Source organism: Podarcis raffonei, chromosome 15 (assembly GCF_027172205.1).
Source record: "Podarcis raffonei isolate rPodRaf1 chromosome 15, rPodRaf1.pri, whole genome shotgun sequence".
NCBI classification, from domain to species: Eukaryota; Metazoa; Chordata; class Lepidosauria; order Squamata; family Lacertidae; genus Podarcis; species Podarcis raffonei.
The window spans coordinates 41,442,743-41,465,774 of NC_070616.1; the positions used below are offsets into that span (position 1 = coordinate 41,442,743).

The following is a 23,032-nucleotide window of genomic DNA, read 5'->3' on the forward strand; positions in this document are numbered from 1 at the left end:
AGATGCAACCTGAACTTCTGTTTCAGCAGCAGTGGGAAACCTTTTGACTCCCTGGGCCAGATCCTTATCAAGATCAGCCTTGTGGGTCAAATTTGACAGGTGAGCTGTCTTCACAATGATCTCATGGGTAGCAAGGCACTGCTAAAATAGAAGCAAAAACATCCTGATTAGGGGTTTACCCCGAATTCTGCCAAACTGAGCAGGAATTAACTCCCTCCTCATTTGCTGGTGTGGGGCGGGGGGGGGGCGTGTTAAATACAGCTGCATTGGATGCACACTCCAGTAACCTCCAGGGAACTGGCCTGTGCAATCAACAGCCAATTAAACCTTACCCCTTTCCATCAGCTGACCTCATCTGCCTAATGGAGTGATGTCAGTCAGTGTGGCTTTATTAATTTGAAAAATGGCCTCACAGACCAATCTGGAACACCTGGTGGTTCAAGAAATAGTACCTCGGGTTAAGAACTTTGCTTCAGATTGAGAACAGAAATTGCGCGGTGGCAGCGGGAGGCCCCATTAGCTAAAGTGGTACCTCAGGTTAAGAAGAGTTTCAGGTTAACGAATTAAGTTCTTAACCCGAGGTACCATTGTATGTCCAATGTAAGAAATCTGCATGGAATCAGCAGCAATTTATCACACGTGGATATGCAGGTTTTCAAACTTGAAGTCAACAGGCAGAGTGAAATGGGACAAGCACATTTCTTGCCCTGAAAACATACAAGGAATCTGCTGTATTAAAGTGAGCTGCATTGTCACCACTTTTTGCAACTGTTTGATGGTACTGAAAATGTCAACCATCCCATTAAAAAGCCAAACCCTGATCTAATTTTAACGCATATAGAATTATTTTGGCAGACAAGAGGCAAGCTACAGGACAGCTATAAAAACAGCACAATGCTGGCTAATACTGAGGGGTTAGTCCCTACAAAGACAGTCAAACATTGCAACAAGATTAGTCTTTCCCTTCCTCTGAGCACATTGCCAAAATTCTGCAGCTGCCTGGGAATTTGCAAGAAAATCAGTGAGCTATTTTTTTTTTATCATCAAGGAAAAAGAACTCTGTTGAGAGAAACCACAGCTCAGTGATAGAGCATGTGATTTGTATGCAGAAGTTCTCAGGTTCAATTCTCAGTATCTCTATTTTAAAAAATAGCAGGTAGCAAATGATGGAGACAGCATCAGCTTCCCAGCATCTCAGGTGACGTGGTCAATACTGTGTCAGATAGACAAACAGACTGATTGGGTTTTAGGAAGCTTCCTATCCAAGCCCTTTAACTGGAAGGCACTGAGTCTGGTAACTTCTGTACTGAACTATGACACCCCCTATCCTTTAGAAAAAATGCAAACTGCAATCAGTATGAGCTTGTCCTCCCATTGAGAAATGCTGCAGTTAAATTGTTTCAAGTTCTTCACAACGGTTATCAAAGCAGTTTAACACAACTAAAAGCTCAGCCTGTCCACTCTCTTAAAACAAAAGGCACTGCACACAAGTCTTTCATATTAAAGTCTTAAAAAAAAAACTACCTATGTAGCAATTACAAAACACATGAATTTATGATTTAATTCAGGGGTGTGTGTGCCTGTGTGAAGTGGATCCAATATTCCTGCGCCCACCCTCCAAGCCACTCTGACAGGTTGGCTGGGTGGAAGATGCTCACTGCCAATCATCTGACATCAGGTGATTCAACTTCAAAGGAGGAATTGAGCATACACTTTTAATGCAGTTCTGATTTACATTCCAGCTGCAATCCTGAATTTGGCATGTATTTCTGTTGCTGTAGTGTAAGGGTTTAGTTTTCCCACCCAGGTGTCATATGACATCATGTGACAGAGAAGCAAAGCTACATGGCAAGCCAAAGAGGGCTGATTAAGAAGTGTGCATGGACACGAAAGCTTATACCCAGAACAAACTTAGTTGGTCTCTAAGGTGCTACTGGACAATTTATTTATTTATTTCGACTGCATCAGACCAACTACGGCTGATTATGCCCATGAGCCAGAGGTTCTCCAGCAATTTAATTGTAAGCGAGGAAGAACTTAACACCTCTCTGTCCATAAGGACTGTCTCACAGTTTATAATTTAACACACAACCCCGGGGGGGGGGGCTGTTTACTGTAATGTGAATACATGGATTGTAAAGTACTTGTGGCATAGTGAAAACAGGCTGTGGTTCACACAATGCACACATTTTCTTCTACGAAGACATCACTTCCATGTAGAAAAATAGCTGTGCAGAAAAGGTGGCTAGCAAAGCAGCCCTTTCAAAGTGTTGGACTAGAGCTCATCCTGGCAACTGTTTCAGATTTTCCAAACAGGAGGCAGGTGAGCCCCAGCTCTGGACTCCAACTGGTTGCATGATAACCACTTTAGCCGAGAACTGTGCCAAAGCTACAAAGTATACATTTCTTCACTCCTCAAAAGAACAGTGTTTTGCAGAGGCGTGTGGTCACTGGATGAAGTGTTTTACTTTACACGCTGTTCAGAAGTGAGGAGCCCCTTGCCAATTCCTCTTTCCTCTCAAGTACAATGGTCCCAAATACCTCTTTCCCCTATAAGTGCTGAACAAGTCTCAGTTCACTCACTATTTACACTTCCAAGTCCTCAATTTAGATTCAGCCCTGGCTCAGGTTTCAGCTCCTAGCTTTGGATTACTGGAGTTGCAGCAACTACGTGCTTGCTCTTAAAAAATTCCCATGAACAACTTTAACCCTCTTCTGCATAAGCAACCAATTCCTATCAGCATCTGTAACCCAATCCATCACAGAGTAAAATCTGCCTGTTCCTCTCACCCCTCACGCCCCAAATGTTCTTTCGACTTACAAATAGGAAACCGGGGAGAAAAGCAAGTGTCTATAAAACTGAAGCACACAAAAACAGAATGACAAGGTACTGCAGAACTCCAGATAATAAAAAGACTGGAAAGCAAAACCATTTTAAAAGATGAAATTTATTTAATTCTTACCCCATAGTATCAATAAAATGCTCTAGATTGGTTTTTTTGCCCTGATGTTTTTGTAAGCTAACCTCCACTTCACACAACCAATTAAAGTAAACTGAAACTGCAACCACTTTTAAAAAAAACAATCCTGAACAGGCAAAAATCAAAGGAGGGATATAAGAAATCTCTGAAGGCTTTAAGAAATAATTATGTCTGCACTGCTATGACATTTCTGAGCCTCTAGAACCCGAGGTAAACAGTTTCTTGGGCCACAGCTTGAGACAGATCTGCTATGCCTCATACTCCTGATCTTATCACATGCAAACAGGCATTCAAAGTTACTCTTCTTCCATGGATCTAGAGAAACCAGAAGTTCCCATGAGGCTGAAGTTGGTTCAGGAACAGACAACACATTTTACCTCATCCTTCTGCTGAAATGTATTTGGCACCTTGTGACCGAATTGTAATACCCTTACATTAATCAGTGGGAGAAAAATTGTGCACCTGGATGGTACAGAGGATTGGGGGTTGAGAATCGGGAAGGAGTGGAAAGGAATTGCCATGGATAATCAAATTACTCCCAGATTCTTGCATTTATATTCATAGACAAGAAGCAGCTATCCTTACCTTTTACAGGATATCCACTACATTTTGCACAACAGCAGCCATGGGGTAAGAACAAGATTGAGGTTCCAATGTATTTTAATGACACATTATGAAAATAAAAACTTTACTTCTACAAAAATTTGTTGCACACTTCAAACCTAATAAAATCATTTCAGGTGGACATTTTTCTACTTCATGTTTGCAAACAAGAATCAATGCCTACTAAGCCTTTTAAAGTCAAAAATTTAAGCCTATATAGGTTTATATACTTAATGCAATAATAATGTACAATACAAGAAGAGACACTCCTATGCATAGGTAAAAACACACACAAAAGCACAATAAAGAATTCTTAATATTTTGAAGCATTTCATTCTATTTTACAACAAATTCCAATCTATAGCAAAATACAATCCTCCACACAGAAATAACTTTGTCAGGTTCATGTATGGAAAATGAGAAGCATCTGTACAAGACCACATGGGAAGAACAAGAACTGTGACACTGTTCCATGGAAACTACATGAAATAGTGACAGAGTGAATTAAACCATGTACTTATATTTCTCCCATGGAAACCAAAGGGGCTTGAACAGACTTCAAACTGGTTGGATTAGACAATGTAGCAAATTAGTTACAACTAATTTCCATTAATTTTAAAATAACTAAGTTGAATACTAGTTTAAAATGGATCAGGCCCGTAGTATTTTATTTTTTAAAATGTTTCTGACGTGTCTTAGAGATCGAGCTATATAGTACACAAAACAAAAGGCAACCTTATAAAATATGCTCATTTGTAAGTTATGCCATACTGCCCTCTTCTGATACACACAGGATACGGTCTCTGAAAGAGAAAATGTGATACATTACTTTGTTTCTAGAAAGAAACATGATGCCCATTTAAAAGTTTAAAAATGCTACAGAAGAATAAAATATACGGAATGAAAGGGCAATGGGATTCAACTATATAGCATGCTGAGTCTTTTCAGCTTTCTTGTTATCCTTGGCTAGCAGGGGTTACAAGGACCTATTCTCTCTTGAGCTGTCAGATGTTGCCACAAACACCAACAAGGCAAAAGGCACAAAACTGACTAACGCACTCCTAGACAATGATGAAACTGACAAGCAGAGGGTCCTTATGAAGGACTGGACATCAGCACTCCTGGTAAAAGTGAAGGTATTTGCAGAGCTATTCGCTGAAAGCACAAATACTGCTTGGAGAGCACTGTAATTACGTCTGGATAACCAAGAATATGTCTGGAGAGATCGGATTATGAATGGAGCAAGGTTTAGAAGAAACTTCCTGTGAAGTCAGTATCTGTTTGAATTCAAGAGGCCACACTTAAGGTTTTATTTAGGTGGCAATGGAAAGCTTTCCCACTTGGTGAGCATGGGACTCTTTTATATCTATTGTGCGAGTGTGCCTTAGGAAGGATCCATCCAAAATGGAATAAATGAAAAAGGCTTGGGATATGGTGTTCTCTGAGTATTTAACAAAACATAGGAATGTGGTTAGAGGACAGGTTAAACATGATCAATTTGTTATCACCCAATAATGGGTCCAACAGTTAAAGTGGTTACGGCACGTGCTGTAGAGGGGGAAATCTTTGGGAAAAGACAGGAGTTAAACTCTACACAAATATGGAGCAGAGCCCCTAAGATAGTTGGATGGCATATTGTACGCCTCCTTCTGATAACTACTGCAGCCATTTGCCAAAAGGCCTAGGAGCTGCTCCTGGAGCATAGACGGCCACAAGATTGAGCAGGTCTCCTGCTTCAAATACCTGGGGGGTAGTCTTCCATTCTGGGGACTATGCTGCTGAAATTGCTCAGAGAAGCTCATCAGAAATTCTTAATTTTTAAAAAAACAAGAGGTGGTCATTATATACCAGCAGCACTTAAATTATTTGAAGCCAAGCCAATAGCACTACTTCTCTATGGTGCCCAGGTGGGTCCCTTTTCCAATTCTGCAACACTAGAACTTGTGCAATCCACATTTCTAAGGTCAGTCCTTCAAGTCCCAAAATGGGTCTCTAATGCTACTCTGAGACTAGAGACAGGCTTCACTAAAGTGGAGGCAAGAGTGTGGGTGACCATACTCAATTATTGGCTTAAGCTAGCTTTATTTTCCCGTGGCCTTGCCCCACTAACTATGAACGATGATTTTCAATCCACGTGGAAATAGGCAGTGGCAACTAAAATCTTTTATATATCAGCCTTTTTATGCTCTTCCACACCCATCCAATGCTCCTATCCCTTTTTAGTTTCTTTTAGCTGCTTCTAATTTCTTATAGACTTTTATATTCAACTTCTGTTTTAATACCTTTTACCTTTCCAAAACGCTTTTCAGATTTTAAATGACTGTATCCCACCCTTTTATGCTGGTTAATGATCGTAATAAAGATTTGGATTGTAAATACAATGAAGCTTAAGTTCACTAGTCCTCCCAATGCCTTCTTAGCCTACAACTCAGTCCACTAATGCTTGGCAGTAAGCTCAATTAAAACACAGCAGGAGTAAACATGCATAGGATTGCACTGTAAATGTCATAAATGAAACTATGTTGGTTTCAACGCTTCCATCATCGTCCACCATCACTAGCCAAGGAGGTCAGCTTTCTGGCTGTGCCCCAGTGGGCAGTCTGACATTGAGGGACTCCAAAAGCCAACAGCGGGTGGGGTTTACAAGCTTTATGCTGTCATAAACCATATCTTTATATTTCCAATTACTTCTGAAAAGAACCTCCATCATTTGAATTTCCCTATTTTTGATTTTACTTCAACCCACCCCCCTCAAAGTTCTCTATCGTATTGTTTTTAAATTGTATTTGTATTAGGTTAATTTATAGTAATTTATCACATTATAATTTGAATTCCATGGAAAGCTAATTGTAATGCACTATAAAAAATAATAGCAAGAAAATACAATTAAATATAATATAGCATCTAGCATAGTGCATTAGAATTGCTACAACTTGCAGAAAAATTGGTAAGTGGTCCACAAAGACCATCAGCAGTTTTCAAGTGGTCCATGGGGGAAAAGTTTGGGAACCACTGATGTAAATCAACCAGCACATATAAACACTGTTTTGGCTTATATTCACTGAAGTGAAATCATAAATGTTCACCTTTCTAAAGGCACTTTAGTCTGACTCTCAAATAATTTTCTGATTTATGAGATCCTTTTGGTAGCAGCGATCACTTTTGTAGCCAAGGCTTCTTCTTCTGTTTCTCTGGTTGCGCAAGGTGGCATTTTGGTTTCCTTCAAGACTCGGCACACTGATGCTCTTCCTCCTGGATTCAGAAGGGCCCATTGCAACATGGGTTTTCTTTTGCCCTTCCTTCATTGGCAAGAGCATTTGGTCCCCAGTCCCTTGCTTTGGATGAAGTGGCTCCACTTCTGGACAATGGGAGGTGGACTTTCGTTTCCGGGCTTTGCCAGCAGAACCCAGGATAGCTTGGCCTAGGACATTATCATCAGGCATCTGAATCCAGGCAAGCCCATCATTTTCCGCATCTTTAAGCAGTCTCATGCTACGTCTCACCCTTTTTTTATTACTTCTGGTTACACTCATGAAAGATTCCTCTATAGAACACTGTAAATTATCTAGGAGTTCAGAGTCATTTACTGTCCAAGGAGGCAGTTTGTTCACATTATCTCTAGGAACACTGGGGTTGTTTCCAGGTGTTTTAGACTCAAAATCCTCAACACTTGGGAAATAGCAGCTCTTCGGTTTCTCAGGAGAGCTCTTTTCAAGTGGGTTCCAAGGAAGAGTATCTTTCATATCATTTGTAGCCGTGTCAAGAAGCTGCGAGGATGAGCCAGATACATTATCAGGTAAAGCATCTTCCGTCACAAGATTGAGGCTGGAATGCAGACAGCTGTTGTCCTTACTACTACTATCTTGTATGTTAGGTTGGTTTTCTGCATTCAGGACACTAGAGCTGGAATTATCTAAGATAATAAAGTTTCAATTAGAAAAGAAAGTTGTTTCTGTTTTAATCATCAGGTGTAAGGCAAAGACATAATACCAAACGGCTAAAAATACATAAAGTATGGTTAAGGGATGGTTTGGCATGAGAAATCAGAGGCATGGTTTTGCACTGCCTCTGGAGGTGACTGCACAAAACCATGCAGTTCTAAACTATGGACAGCACAAACAGTAGCTCTGCATGATGTCTGAACAGTAAAGCGCTTTTCACAGGTCTTACTATTTTGAAGTCAGTGATAATGCATTTTGTTCTAATCTTCATGAAATGAAGTACTAACAAGATTTTTTTCAATGCGTTATTTCTATCATGCAACAGCAAGTTATCACTCTGCTTTGGAACACATTTTTAAAAGAAAAGGCTGACTAGCTTTTCAGGTACCTTTTAACTGAATAACTTTTAAAAGAAATGCCTGCAGCAAATGATATTATAGTTTTAAGTCTTGTTTATTCTGTTATATTTTGCGCCAAGAAAATCCTAAATAGGATTATCCTAAATAGAACCCAGTAAGGCAGACATGTCTGTACAATATAAATAATGTGATCCCATTGAAATCCCAAGATGAAATTTTGCAGGTAGCTCTTAGAAATATTAAGTAATCAACACAATTTTTGAACTTTTTAAACATATTTTTTAAAATTTTCAATTTTGTAACTTACATTTAAAATTTAAAGTAAGTCCATCATGTTACATATCATCCCAATCCAATCCATATCATATTAAAGCCCATGAAATTCTGAAGAGATTGGTGTTTTTAGTTTTGATGTATCTCAATTCTGGGCTGAGCTTTAAGGTTTTGTGTAGTTCGGTAAGGCCAAAGTTGTCATTTTTTTTACATTTCAAATCCTCATTAACTCACAAACAAGATGAGATAAAAAATAAAATTTTAGATTTAAATCAGTTCTGATCTTTCAACAAGTGTACAAAATACTAAGAAAATTAGATGACATGAGATAAAAAAGTTGGATCACTTGATATGGAATGACCCGAAAGTAAAATAGTGGCCAATTTGTGTAGGATTTATTTTTGGTCTTCCAAAAGACTTCCAACTTCTCTCCTGAAATATTCTCTTTGACCAATTTCTCTGCTTACCCTACCTCTTACTTAGCTGCTTTGATGCCACAGAAAAGGGCCAGGCTATTAAATGCTAAATGAGACTTAGATTCAAATGTCAAGGTCTGCTAGTAATTTTTGGCCTAGCCATTAAGAAGATTTTAAGTGACACCTTCAGCAGACTGAGCCGTTTCAAAACCTGCTGATAGAAACAAAAAACCCTGCTGTCAGCATGCAAAACTAATTAAAATGAACTCTAAATCAGCTACTAATTACAGAAAACAGAAAATCAAACAACAGTTTTACATACCGAAGATAGAAACTTCTGACTTTGGTGTGCTTTGATAAGATGATATAAAAGAGAAATCTTCTGTCATCTCCGGAATTGGGCTCAAGAGAGGTTTCTTTGAAACAGTTTGTCGCTCCCCATACAATGCTTTTTCCTTCTTTTTCCTTCTTCTCCTCTTTCCAAAAACCTTGCTTCTGACAGCCTGGTGATATTTAGAAGACACAATGGAACACTCCTTCTCCTGACAGATAATCATTCACCTTTAACTTTACCTTAAGGGACGTGGGTGGCGCTGTGGTCTAAACCCATGAGTCTCTTGGGCTTGCCAATCAGAAGGTCGGTAGTTTGAATCCCCGCAACGGGGTGAGCTCCCATTGCTCTGTCCCAGCTCCTGCCAACCTAGCAGTTTGAAAGCGGCGGGAAGGTAAATGGCGTTTCCGTGTGCTGCTCCAGTTTTGGGATTTGGTTGCGCCAGAAGCGGCTTAGTCATGCTGGCCACATGACCCGGAAAAAGTGTCTGAGGACAAATGCCAACTCCCTCAGCCTGTAAAGCGAGACGAGCACCGCAACCTCAGAGTCGTCTGCAACTGGACTTAAGTGTCAGTGGTGCTTTACCTTTTAGTGTACTAGTGACAATTACACTGAACGAGGGTCGACAACACAGCACCCATGAAAATCATTAATAACCCTGACACTGAAAATAAAATAAATAACTACCCTTGGAAAGTGAACAATAACATTTGAAAATTCTGCTAGAAACTAGGCTTCTAATTTTTTTGCTGGACCACATGTAGGCTGAGCAAACTCCCTTTCCAACATTAATCCTGATTGGATACCAGCTTCCCTCCCTTTCATTCAGGGCACAGGAGTGAAGAGGGGACAGTGGTGACAAAGTGCACAGTGGCTAAAACATTTTCTTATTTTCTTTGTGTGTGTAGGAGAATACTGAGAAACACTGAGTTCACGCCTTCACAGCTGGGCTAGGATTCCACCAATGCAAGGAATGCTGCTTATAGGACACACTTACAGTAAGTGGCTTAAAAGTCTGTTTTTAAAAACAAACAATCTGTAGCCTATTTTTAAAGCATATGGGAGCGGTTAGCTTTAAACCTGTGTAACTTACTGTTCTCTTTTCAGTCGATTTCGTTGCCGCTTCTGCCTTTTGGAATTTGGTGGATTTTGGGAGGGTTTTTTTTGTAGGGTTAAGAGCCATTTCTTCTGCTTTGTTGATAGACTGGAAGAGAAACACCAATTTTAAAAAGTCAAGAGGCTGCTATAGTACAAAAATTACATATGGTAAAGTGTATTTAAAAAATGCAAAGTAGTATTATGCAGCTACAAAACTTCAAAGAAAATTCTCATTTCACTGATAATTTTCTCTGCCAGTTTTTTTTTATTATGCAAGAGATATTAATTTATTACAAATTCTAAAAGTAACTAGCATGTACAAAATAGCTGATGGAAGACTGAAAAACGTTTCTGTGTAAATTCACAGGTGTGAGTATATCAAATCTAAACAAAGTATTTTACACATATTTCTCTATGTATACATTTCTAAACTGTTCAACATTAAAATATACCTGAGTGATGTATGATATACAACAAATTATGAAATCATCATGCAAATAATAAAAAAGCAATATATTCACTTACTGCAATGTTAGTTCTTAAGAAAGAGTAACTCTGTGCTGATAAAGGAATAAACCCACCTTCCTTTTAGCAGATGACCTGGTGGTTCTAGTGGAAGTTGCCTGGAATGCCGGATTACTATTTTTTGTTTCTAAAAATGAGAACAAGACTCAAATTACATCTGCAGGTTTGACACTATAGCTCAGCCACACTGATAGCTTGCTGCATATGCAGCAATGGGCTCCTTCCAAAAATTTTAACGAGTAATTCAAACCTTTTCCGTTAGAATCCTTCCAGTGCTCATGCATTTATTATACACAAGGACTATGTGCTTAGGCATTTATTTTCTACTGAAAATATCCCAAGTCTATATCAACACGGTAATATACACTCAGGAAGTGTTGCATTAAATATTGGTGGGTCAGAACTAACTGGTGATCTCCAGTGTTTATCAGACTCAAGAGCAGATCAAATGAAAACAATTAATTTCAGTGGATCCATTCTGAGTATGACTTAGTTGGATATTCCCAATAATCTGGCAGCCTCACATTGTTTTTTAGTTTACCATTTATTGTCAAGACTGTCATGGTGTGGAAAATGCTTCACCCTACTTGTGTCCCACACCCCTGTAAATGGAAACCTCACGAACCTATCAAATTACATAATTCCTTCACATAACAGTATTGCTCCTCTCCATGAGCCAGCAACATGGCATGAGGTTCATATTTAACATTCTGCTGTAACACAAAACCACAGAGTGGCAACTCTTAAATTTCAGTGGTAATGTGTAATACATGAATTAACTCATGATGGTGAATAATTCAACTGTAAGAATACAGGAACAGAACTTCACCTTCCAGATCAGAGTTTACAGCATATTCAGAAGTGGATACATCAGGTGATTGTTGAAGAAGCTCCTGTAATACAAAAGTAAAATTACAAACATGCTTTACAATAAAATGCAAATGTGTACAGTGTTAAATATGGCAAGAGAAGGGTTAATCCAGACAGATATCTGAACATTCCTGCTTCAAATATATAAAAATGGCACAACACAAAAAAAAGTGTGAAGCCAACTTACATCAAGATAATCAAAGTTTGGCTGGGACGAGGGCTGCTTGTCAGGACTTTTGATAGAACTTTTTTCTCTTGAACCTGATGCACTGAACATGGCTTCTCTTCGTCTACGTAACGGACGATCTACAGAAAGGTGTCAAATATGTCAGATTCTAGATCATTGCTGCATATCTTCATTTCAGCTATTGGTCCGGTACTTCTTTCTGTAATATTACTTGTACAAGATGAACGTTCAAGCTGTGTTGACAGATTCCTATATAGTTTCATGCAACCAAGTTCAATTCATGTCTAAGGACTTAGGAATAAGTTTGAGTTCATGGTAGAGGGGTGGGAAGAGAGAAAGCATTTCAAACCTATTTGCAGTGTTTCAAAGTTTTCGCAATCTGGGAGCACTTCACTTCCTTCCTCCGTTCTTTTATCAAGATGTCCCTATAAAAGAGTAGTGTTATCAATCTTCAGCTGCTGAATGGGTTTTCGTAGGTGGTCTGTTCTGTTTATGAAATCTAAACAAATGTTGACTTTCAAATATGTTTAGGTTTTCCCAATTTTAATGATTTTGCTACACACACAAAGCTTATACTACACAAATGATGGTCATATAACCAACCTTCATGTCTTCTGTGAACGTAGTTACTGGCGTTTTCTTCAAAGCAGAATGAAGAGAATTAGAAGGCAATTGTTCTTTTTGTATGGGGGTAATGGGTGGCTTGTTTCCATCAAATATTTCCAAGCTCTGTTTTTCTGCAAATCTAACTTTCTTACAGCTTTGATTAGATGTAGCATTGCTGCTTAATTCTGCACAGGTAGTTAAAAAAAAAAGTGGGGAGGAGATGAGTAAGCTACAAACTATTTGTATTGCTAAAATATATTCAATAATTCTACCGTGTACATGTGTATGTGGCCATGTGAAAAATTCTCTCTAGGATATACTAGTAGAACATTGGGCGTGAGGGAAAGAGAGCATGTTTCTTACAAATCTAGTAATATCACATTACTAGAGTCAACAGCAACACTGAAGTAGTATTTTCATGAAAGGCTATCCAACCCACACCAAAGGATCTTTCTTCACATCAGTGAAATTGACAAGTTTGATTTTGGTTCAGGGGGACGATATAGATCCAATTCTATGCTTGCCAGAAAGACTTTCCAAGGGGTGTGTGGCAGCATTAAGCCAATGATTTTTCAAGGCCTTCCTGTACTATGTACAGTATTGATAAAATATTGTGAGCATTTGTTATGTGCTAAAATTGCCTACAATTTTCTTGTGTACTTCCCTATTTTATAAAGGATTAAGCCTGCAATCCTTTACATGTAAGTGTCACTGAACTAAATGAGACTTTCTTTCCATGCATAAGGGAGCAAGGAAAGATAACTGATTTTTACTTTATCAAGAACCATCATATTTTTATTTTTATGTGAAAACAATACTTAGTGACTTGTGATTTTAGCTGGACTAATTTTAGTTTTCAACTACCAACACTGTATCAAACCATCACAAAACAGATGGGAATCTTATGTAAAAACACCCCTCAAGTGGCTTTTTGTTCCATATTTCAAAAGCTTCCCAAAATTTTTATAAAACCATCTATTTGATAAGCATAGTTGTTAAGCATCATTTCCTGGTAACGTACACTACTATCTTTCAAAACATCGCTTAATACACTTACTTGCATATTTGATCAGAAATAACAGTTTTAGATTACAATTTAAGAATTACATCCCACCCTTCTTTTTTAGGATTATGATTATTATTAATCAGGGCAGCTTAAAGTAAGCTATTAAACCTTCCACTGCACTATTGCTATTGTCTTGTACAATATATATCAAAGTTACGATTTTAGTTCTATTTTCAAACATCACATTCAAAAAGAAAACACTTACACGTTTTTGTTTTAATAAAGCCTTAATAACATGGATGTTAGTACTCACCACACACAGCCTTTGACTTATCTGGCGTTGCTTCCAAAGGGATGCATCCAGATTCCCTAGTATCTGCCTGCAAGACTGGAATAACCTAGGAACAGCAGGGGTTATTTGAAATGTCAATTTTTAAAGGACACATCACTTAGTTTACACAAGCCTCATAGTGTAAACTTGGTTTACCATGCCTCATACTTGGCATTGTTTAGGAATTCTAAGAAACCAAAATCAGGCTTCCTGTTCTGGTCTGTGGCAATGGCAACGCCCCTCCCACTTGTGGGAGAGATTCTGGCAGAGATGGAGGGGAGTAACCTGAGGCAGAGTTGCTTTCTGGACCCAGTCAAGGGTATCAAGAGGAAAGAAAAAAGTCGGAAAAAGGTTGAGAAACACTGTAGATGACCAAATACTGACAACATTCAAAAGCTTGGGATACAAGCCGCCCAGAGTGGCTGGGGAAACTCAGCCAGATGGGCGGGGTATAAATAATAATAATAACAATTATACATGCATACCAAAAAATGCTTTAGAAGGAAAATGGGGGTGAAATGGAGGTGGGACACAGACCATGGAGACTGCTGAGGCATCAACCAAACCACTGGTTTTGTCCAAGCATGAGCTAGTTTTCAGCAAAACACATCAAAAGCTGGAAGAGGAGTTATGGAGAAGGCATCATTACCTCCACTCCTGTGAAGAATAATGTGCCTTTTATCTAGCTTCAGTAGGGGAGAGGAGCCAGATCTTGCTGCTTTTGTGGAGTCCACAAAAGGAAAAATGCAGAATTTTCATGCTCTCTGGCAAAATTCCACATGAAAGAAACAGATTACAGCTGCTACAGCGGCAAAACCCATGAGACAGAGAAGGTTCCCCAAAATCCAGGGTCTCAGAAGCTTCTTCACAGCAAACAAAGAAAACTCTCTCTTTGGCTTTGAGAAGGTAAGAGACAATGCAATTTTTACAAAGCAGCTATCATCTTCTCTGCTCTGAGAAAAATTGTGGTAGAATGGTTTGGAAGAAAACAAGATCTTTTTCTGGCTGGTTTATATTGTGGCTTTCACCCCACCAGAAATTCCAAGTTCAGATAATTGGAATTGAAGCTATCAGTATACAAGTTGAAAAAGAACTTCAGAGATAAATGTTTCTAAAAACATCTGGACACTACTCCAAAATATTTTCTTCTCTTGTCAGTAGAAGTTCAAAGAAAATACTTACTTCCTAGTATTTTATGGGAAATATTGTGAATAGCCTGAGGCTCTTGATAGTGCTTTCAATTTTATTTATTTCGAACGAGAGACATAGCTAGAGAGGGAATTTAATGTCACCAGTTTCAACACACACACAAACAGAGAGAGAAAGAATACCTTAGAAACAGCAGTAGTGCTGATGAGATGTTTCTGTAATGAAGATACAGTACTGTCAACTTGAATATCAGCTGGGGTTCTTCCTCTACTGACAGATTTCCAGTGTCGATTTCCCTCAAAATCCTTACATTCTGATAGGCCCACTTTAGATTGCTCATGAAGACTTGTTTCAGTTTTCATAGCTGTATTTAATTCATTTATATTATTTATTTAAAAGCATTTCTTTACTGTTTTCCAGGTATATATCATATTTTTCCGTGTATAACACGCTCCCGTGTATAAGATGCCCCCTATTCTTGGGGACTCAAAATTAAGAAAATACACTCAGCACTATCTGTGTATAAGATGACCCCATTTTTTAAACATTAACATAAAAAACCCTAGTCTTATAAATGAAAAAGTACAGTAACCTCCCAAAGTGGTTTACAAGATTTCTGGCAGTTATTTCAAGCAGATGAGATAAAATATTGATGAAGACACTAGATACATCCTACTGAAAACTATCTAAAAAGTACCGTATTAGCCTGAATATAAACCTCATTTTTTTTCCAAATTCTGACCATGAAAAGCTAAAGTGTGACTTAAATTTGTGACCTTACAAAAATTGGCTTTTATGATATCGCTGCTGAAACACATACGGTAAAAAGGGGGGAAGCAATGTTTTCTTGCCGATTTGTGAGCTTGATACTGTTCATTTGCCATTTACGGGTGTGAGCGCCTGTGAAATTGTAGCAATTGAAGAGCAATTTGCGATTTTAGTGACTGTACAGTAACTTTTGCAGGCTTGCAAGATCAAAGGCTTAAATTGACTTGGAGTTACAATTACAGTGGTACCTCGGGCTAAGTACTTAATTCATTCTGGAGGCCCGTTCTTAACCTAAAACTGTTCTTAACCTGAAGCACCACTTTAGCTAATGGGGCCTCCTGCTGCTGCCACGCCGCCGGAGCACAATTTCTGTTCTCATCCTGAAGCAAATTTCTTAACCTGAAGCACTATTTCTGGGTTAGCAGAGTCTGTAACCTGAAGCGTATGTAACCGGAGGTACCACTGTATACCAACCACAGTGATTTTCAGCCTGTAACCCAATTTTAAGGGAGCGGCTTATATTCAGGTATTGTCTTTTTTTCTTTTTCCCCCTTTAATTTTTAAGGTGCGGCTTATTTGCAGGTGCGGCTTATATTCAGGCCAATATGGTATTCAGTTTGAATTACGGAATTTAAGTTGCTTTCTTGGACTTGTTTGTTACGTTCAATAGCAAATATACATAATATAGGCTGAGCTTCGATTTTCCTTACTTACAGCTGCCAGTTATATGGATTGCACTCTCCTTTGATTCCTCAAGTGGTTTAAAGGAAAACTGGAAGGCAGCTATCTTGTCCTTTAGCCAAGTGTTTCGACATTGAAGAGGACTAGCCTGTTCAAAGATACCAGAAAAAAATCCAAACAATTTCACCATAAAAACAAATGACTGTCTCACAGAACAGCCTTGCTTTTCTTCCATATCAATCATAAAGGAAATGTCAAGTTTAATTGCACCTAAAGTATATTTCCTACATTGATTACCAGTTCTGACAATCCAAAGGTTTTTATCATGTTGCACATGAAGTGTACTTTGCACATTGTTTTCATTGTACTTGTTTTATAATTTTTAAAGTGAATGTAAGTATTTTAAGAAATGGTTATTCAATTATGGCTTCCACCAGAAGAAGGGTGTGTGTGTCTTATTTGTAACCACCCATGCAATTTAACCCAATTTCCTCTGTCACCCCCTCTAAAAAAAACCAACAAAACTAATTTAGAAAGGCAAATCATAATTTAATTTTGTTGTGCTTCATTATATCTGACCTGGATATGGTCACTTTTTGTTCTCAGATTTTTAAAATCTCTTTGTTTAAACCCATAGGCCACAACAATTCAGTAACATACTTAAAAAATAATAAACATGATTTCCATACAGGAACACTGACCCTCCCTATGCATTAGTGCCTCCAAGACTCAAGGTGACAGTGAGGAGTCCAAGCTCAACTTGGACCTGGGAAGGAGGCAGAGGCAGGATGGGTGCTGAGCAAAAGTTTGAGCTGATTATCAAAGCTATACTTTTGGCCCCTGCTATGGGCATCCATCAAAACTCTATAGAACCCAGCACCCTCTTTGTTTGGTCCCAGAGGCAGCATCTACTTCACTGCTGTAAAGCAGACTTTAGAAATGGATGTACATTCTTTGCAAACATCTGCAATTAACTGCTTCCATGTCCACATTACAGATTACAACACACCTACCAGAGTATCTTGCTTCTTTATTCTCTTTTGGTGAGCAATGTATTGGATAAGAGAATTATTTTCTGGAGAACCCCGCACTCCAATCGTAGACCGCCGTCTAAATTTTTTTAACAGGTTTTCTGAGTCCCCTAAAACAAAATGCAATCTATATTGAACATTCAATGAATAGAGAAGGAAGCGCAAGTGTCAAGTCAGTGGTTCCCACATCTTTCTGTTCCATAGATAAAAATTGCTGAGGGTCTTGGCAGACAAATTCATCCCCCCCCCCCGCCTGTTGCAGTAATTTTAATTCCCTATCTTACTTGGTGTCTCTCAACAATATCATGTCAGGGCTGTTGAAGAGGAATGGCTTCTATTGCTTCAAGGGGTGGTCATTCAAGGGAGCACCATGCACCTGATTCTATGGAGAGGTAAGCCTCACCAAAATCAGTGGTAGACATGCATAGGGCTGCAGTCTCGGAAGCTTGATCCCACGCACTTAGATCAAAAGGTAGTCTGTATTTTATATGGTACTTACTTGCAAGCATTGTGGTTCACAGCCTGGAAAACTTTATTGGTTTTATCCCTACTTACCTGGTGTCTCTCAACAATACCACTCACATTGAGAATTTCCAGGCTGTTGAGGAGGAAAGGAGGCTTCTACTTCTAGGGTGGGGGACATTAAGGATGGAGGGAAGGAAAGGAAGCGTGACGGGTATTAAGAGGGGAATGACAGCACTTGTGATAGAAACGAAGGTCTGTCAAGCCCTCACTTGTCTGACTGGCTCCACACCTGGACAGACCCTTGGCATGCATGCACAAACAGCCAGAGATAGCACAGGAAAGGCCCTCAGAAATGACATCAAGAACATTGGCTACCTGCCTTCTGTATCTGGGTAAAATACAGCAAAAGGACAACAGAAATGCTGATTGCTTTGCTATATGGAAGAGAAACAACATATAGTGCATAGCCCAGGCTTAGATAACAATAGAGCAGCACAGCCACTGTCTCTTCAAAGACACGTCACCAGTATAAAGCTCACAAACCACTGCTTTGGGAACCTCTGCTCCAAGTCTTTCTAAGCAACAATGCCGGTGTACTGTACCTTCATTTCCAGAGCCGCTTAAAAGTTGAAGACTGCCTTCTTTACAAGTAAACGTCCTCTTTCAAAAAACAAAACAAAAAAACCCCCAATTTTCTTTATTTATATCTCTACCGAAAAAACAGTAGATAAAATAACACATTACAGAAAAAAATGCAAATTTTTACTGGCCTTGGCAGCCATAACAAAACCTGTCATTCTAGATTCATGTTGCTCTGACGCTGTTGAAATAAATAATAAAAAAATTGTCCAGTAGCACCTTATAGACCAACTAAGTTTGTTCAGGTATAAGCTTTCATGTGCATGCACACTTCTTCAGATTACCCTGTGATTATCACGGATACTGCTCTTTTTCTGAAGGGGAGGGCTCTTTCCTATGGTATCACCTTGTGTTTGGAGTACTTCCATAACTCTGTTGTGGGAGAAAATTTCAGTGCAATTACAGGAGTAGGTATCACCTGCAACTGGTAGTGGGAAAGGGGCTTGACCCTGCTCCAAGGTTTAGTGCGGAAGAGCAGCAAGAGAATCTTTGAGCACATTGGCTCAAATTATTTGTTAGAACATAGGAACCCAGCTAAATCATGCTCATCATGGCAGAGAAGGACGCCCACCGTGAGATAACAAGTTTGTTTATAGACTCCTGGCATGTGTGTGCATGCATGCATACACGCACAGTTCCAAAGAATTTTTGTGACAAATGACTGTCACCTGAACCTTTTCAGACCCAGTACCCATCCTTCAACCTAGACATGCATTTATGGATCATTTTTTTAAAGTTCTTACCTTATAACTGAATGGTAGCAGTGCTGCTGTTGCAACCAACCTTAGAGCAGGCCATGGCAAAAACTGGGTCCTGACCCACCAGAAGACGGCCAATGTCCTAACAATTCATGCCTACCATTTACATATTTCTTGTAGTGTAAATGATTCAGAATGCTACATGTACAAGGAACATTGCATAAAAATATTTCTGACCTCCTCAATCCTTACCTTTATTTTGTTTCGTAAATGACTTTGGTGTGATTCCAAAATCAGCTGCTGTAAGAGCAGAAAAGTCTACAGGAGGTGAAGCATAGCTGCTTGATATTCCATAAGTTGAATCAAAACCATTCTTGTTTGGTGTCAAATAGTCTGTATCCCCCAAGGTCGTGGGGTGATCCTCTACCAGATGGCTTCCTGCATTGCTGTACATGGTAGACATGTCTACTGTTAGAGCATCTGATGAACAACTGTCTGCCTTCTTTGTACTGTCAATGCAGTTTTCAAGCCCCAAATGTAGGTTGGTTTGCACATTAGAACATTCAGAAAGCACCTTCCTATTACTCCGAGTTTCCATTGGAAAAGTCTTTACGGCCTTTGATTTATAGGTGATGCAAATCATTCCGTTGCTGGGAACACAGCTTCTGTCTCCAAACCACAACTTCTGCACCAAGATACCATTGCAAAGCCGGAGCTCTCCTGTTTTTGAGACAAAAGCAAGATATTAGCCAATTCCATGCTGGAATGAGGACTCAAAATAGTGTCTGATGTGAGAGAGGGCTCAGAGACTGGGGTGGCGGATGAGATTCAGACCTTGATGAGGAATCCGATACAACAACAGATGTCTCTAGCAGAAAAGCCTCATTCAGTGCCCCAACCCAGCCAAACAAGTGCCTGTTTGCTTGCCCAATCCCAGGACTCTTAACTGCTTGTGAAGCACCTGCCCCACTCTTCAAAAGGAAGGCCTAGCTGTGAGTGTGCCATGTGTTGGATGCTTAGCCATGTATCTTACCTAGTATTTTATCTGCTAAATCTTGTAATATAGTTTGCCTTATGTAGCAATCTGATCTGAGCATTAAAGACTTTGGTAGAACAAGAACTGGAGTTCTTTGTCTGGTGGGTAGGGGTTCAGGATACAGATACATGCATGCCTCTTCAAAAGTCAGTCGAGAATTTAAGGCTTACCCCCCAACCAAATGTGAAAAGAATAGTGGCCTTTATAAATTACAGCTGTGAATATATGCACACTTCTCTGGGAGTAAGCCCCACTGAATGCATAGAGCTCAGAACTAAAACACACATTCAAAGCACACAATCACAATTCCACATGCATATTACTTACACAGAAATAAATCCCACTGACAATCATAAGGTTTACTTCAGAGTGAAGTAAACCTGCAGGCTTACTTTCCTGGGTGCAAACCCCATTTGAATACTGTGGTACTTACTTCAGAGTAATTACATACTAACCCTTCATCCCCAAGAAGTGTGGAAAGAAAACCAGCTTCTAATGCATCTGTTAAAAGCTGCAGTCCTGGGAGTAAGCCCCACTGAGTTTTCTGAATGCTTTAGTTCATATAATCCTAGGCAAGGCTTATAATACATAACTGCAACCCTTGAATTTTGTTTCTTTGTCAGTAAAATCTACTTAAGCTAATGGAAAAATATAGTTATAGATGGGGGGGCCACTAAACCCTAGAAATAAATGGTAGGATTTTGATGATTTGGGATGTGAAGGGAGAAATGCAAACTGAAGAGGAATTCCTGGGCTAGCCTAGACAAAACCTGGCCAAGCTAGGGCCATTAAGAAACAAAACACAGCCACTGAAAATGCAAGAGAACTGTCCCGTCCCCCGTCCCCCCAAAGTAAGTACAGAGACAGGGGTTTGGAAGGTTGCCAGGGTAACTGTGTGTTTGAGGTGACAGGAACAGGGAGCTTGGTAGCAAGGGGTTCTGGGAAGGAGAAAGAAGGTCTGGGATCCATATCTATGCAGGCTGGCTGCAGAGGTGATGCACTGCTGTGGGGTACCAGCCCCTCTTGAAATGACTGTGCTGTAAGATATGGACTCCCTTCATGCAGACCAAAGATGTAAATAGGTGAATAAACCATATTTCTTAAAGCTACAACAGTCTCTGCCTCAAACTAGGTCCAGAGGCTCTGGGTGAATGCCTAGAACCCCATGGGCTCTTGCCATCATGTGGCGGAGGCACATAACTTTTGTAACAGTATATTGTTGAATGCCACCCTAATCTCCAAGTAGTGCAAGATTCCAGGTGCTTACGCAGGATTTGATTTCCTCAGAATGAGGGACAGCGAAGACTGTGGTGTATTTTGGGTATATGGTTTATTTACGCACACAGGCAGCAACAATTTTGCATTTGAGTTCTGTTCCTAGCACCCACGTGCATCAACAGTGTGCATATAAGTGGAGCACAGAACAGTGTCTCCTGCCCCGTTCTTCTAGGTCCAAACGGACCCACCCATCACCAATCATGCCTCAGTTGGATGTGCCTAAAATGTTTGATGCCTGTACTGTATATACAACCTGAGCCTCCAATGGAGGGGCTGATAGCATTAACACCCTGAGAGGGTCTTGCTTCTCTCATAGCCTCAGCCTTGGATTCCAGCAGAAATCAGGCATGGTGTTGTGTCCCAGCCTTGCTTCTAGCTTCTACCTCCCACACACCTCAATTCTGGCCTTTACTCTTTCTAGCCACCAGCGAGTTGAGGTAGGGAGGCCTGCCCATTTGCTATCTGGCAAAGAGTAACTTCCTTTGTTACCTTAATAAACCATACTGGAGAGGGCCATTACCTCCCCAGGAAACGAGAATTGAATCCGTCCTGGATCCAGGAATCAGAAGGGGACTCGGACACACTGCCTGTCTCCCCACAGTCATAACCAGTGCTTTTCTTCTAGAAAATACGGCGCCGGTACTGCATACCACTGAGTACCCCCAGAAAGAAAGGGAAAGAAAGAAAGGGAAAACTGATCATAACTAGAACTATATATACATATACATACCATGTATCCGCCAAGAAGCAAAACTTCAGGACTATTTTGTTTCTGACCAGATCCCAGAGATCCACCAACCACAGCTTCGAATTAAAGAATCGGGAGCCAGGGAATTTTGTTTGTTGGGAGTCTGACAGGTCTCCTGCACAGAAATCAACTCCTGGTTCCCCCCTTTGCTTGGAGCTATATAATGGGGGGCGGAAAGTGGGGCGTAGAGAGGATCGTTTAGCTGCTGCCACTGAAACAATTTGGGAATGACACATCGACTGCAGTCACCCAGTAGATCCCGATCACCCCAGTAGATCTCGATCTTGCTCCCCACCCCGCCAAAATTCAAAACTACTCAAGGAGCTCCATTTGCAGCCCCATAGCAGAGACGCGTTGCTCCGGATTAATTAATTGGGAGAGTTAATAAGGGGCCCCTGCATTTCCCGGTCCCTTTACCTCCACTTCCCCTCAACTGCTGCCCAGTTCGAGGCAGGCCGAGCTGCCTCAGTGGCGCCTCAGCGGCTCCTCAACGACCGACCTGCTCTTGCCTCGCGCGCCCCATTCAAACCGGCGACCACGGCGAACGACGTATCCCTCCGCCGTCACCACACACTCTCCGCCTCCTTTTCTCTTCCGTCTCGGGTGGCAGCCGCGCTCCAGCCTCAGGCGAGAGGACGTAAGGAGCTGCCTGAGGGTCTCCTCAGCCACCGCAGGCCAGAAACCTTTCGCATCTCGGGAACTATTTTCTTCCCCCTCCCCTCCGCCGCGCGGCGGAAGCTTTAAACGTTTAGTAAAGTTAATGGTGGAAAACTAGGTACGGTCGTGTTTGCACACCACGTGGTACTAGCTTTGCCAATCGGAAGCCACGTTCGCATCTCTTGTATATGAAAAGCTAAAAATCCTGAGGCCTCCTGCTCAGGGCGTGGTGCCCCGCCCCTCTCGTCCTCTCCCGCCTTTGATAGGTTCCTCCTCGAGACTCCGCCCCGCTCGTTCTGAGGAGAGCAGCCGGGTGCCTTTGCTCAGACGAGAAGATCCGCCCATCGCGTCGGCT

General features: G+C 40.4%; 1 protein-coding gene across 7 annotated transcripts; it reads right to left on the reverse strand.

Annotated features, from left to right (window-relative positions):
• Positions 1-3,623: 3,623 nt before the first annotated feature.
• On the reverse strand, positions 3,624-22,696 carry CDCA2 (cell division cycle associated 2). 7 transcript variants are annotated; one of them, XM_053366514.1, is made up of 16 exons: positions 22,520-22,696; positions 22,050-22,176; positions 19,211-19,678; positions 17,139-17,266; positions 16,159-16,273; positions 14,859-15,040; positions 13,510-13,594; positions 12,188-12,375; positions 11,934-12,009; positions 11,585-11,703; positions 11,357-11,420; positions 10,584-10,654; positions 9,998-10,108; positions 8,896-9,076; positions 6,671-7,497; positions 3,624-4,387 (listed from the first exon to the last, which is right to left on the reverse strand). In XM_053366514.1, exons 3-15 carry the CDS (start codon positions 19,599-19,601, stop codon positions 6,698-6,700), a joined length of 2,511 nt encoding a protein of 836 aa, XP_053222489.1. In that variant the 5' UTR covers positions 19,602-19,678; positions 22,050-22,176; positions 22,520-22,696; the 3' UTR covers positions 3,624-4,387; positions 6,671-6,697. The 7 variants fall into 7 exon arrangements, with proteins under 7 accessions (XP_053222489.1, XP_053222484.1, XP_053222485.1 ...); XM_053366509.1 differs by having other exon boundaries at positions 22,003-22,176; XM_053366510.1 differs by having other exon boundaries at positions 22,003-22,176; positions 22,438-22,523.
• Positions 22,697-23,032: the final 336 nt, after the last annotated feature.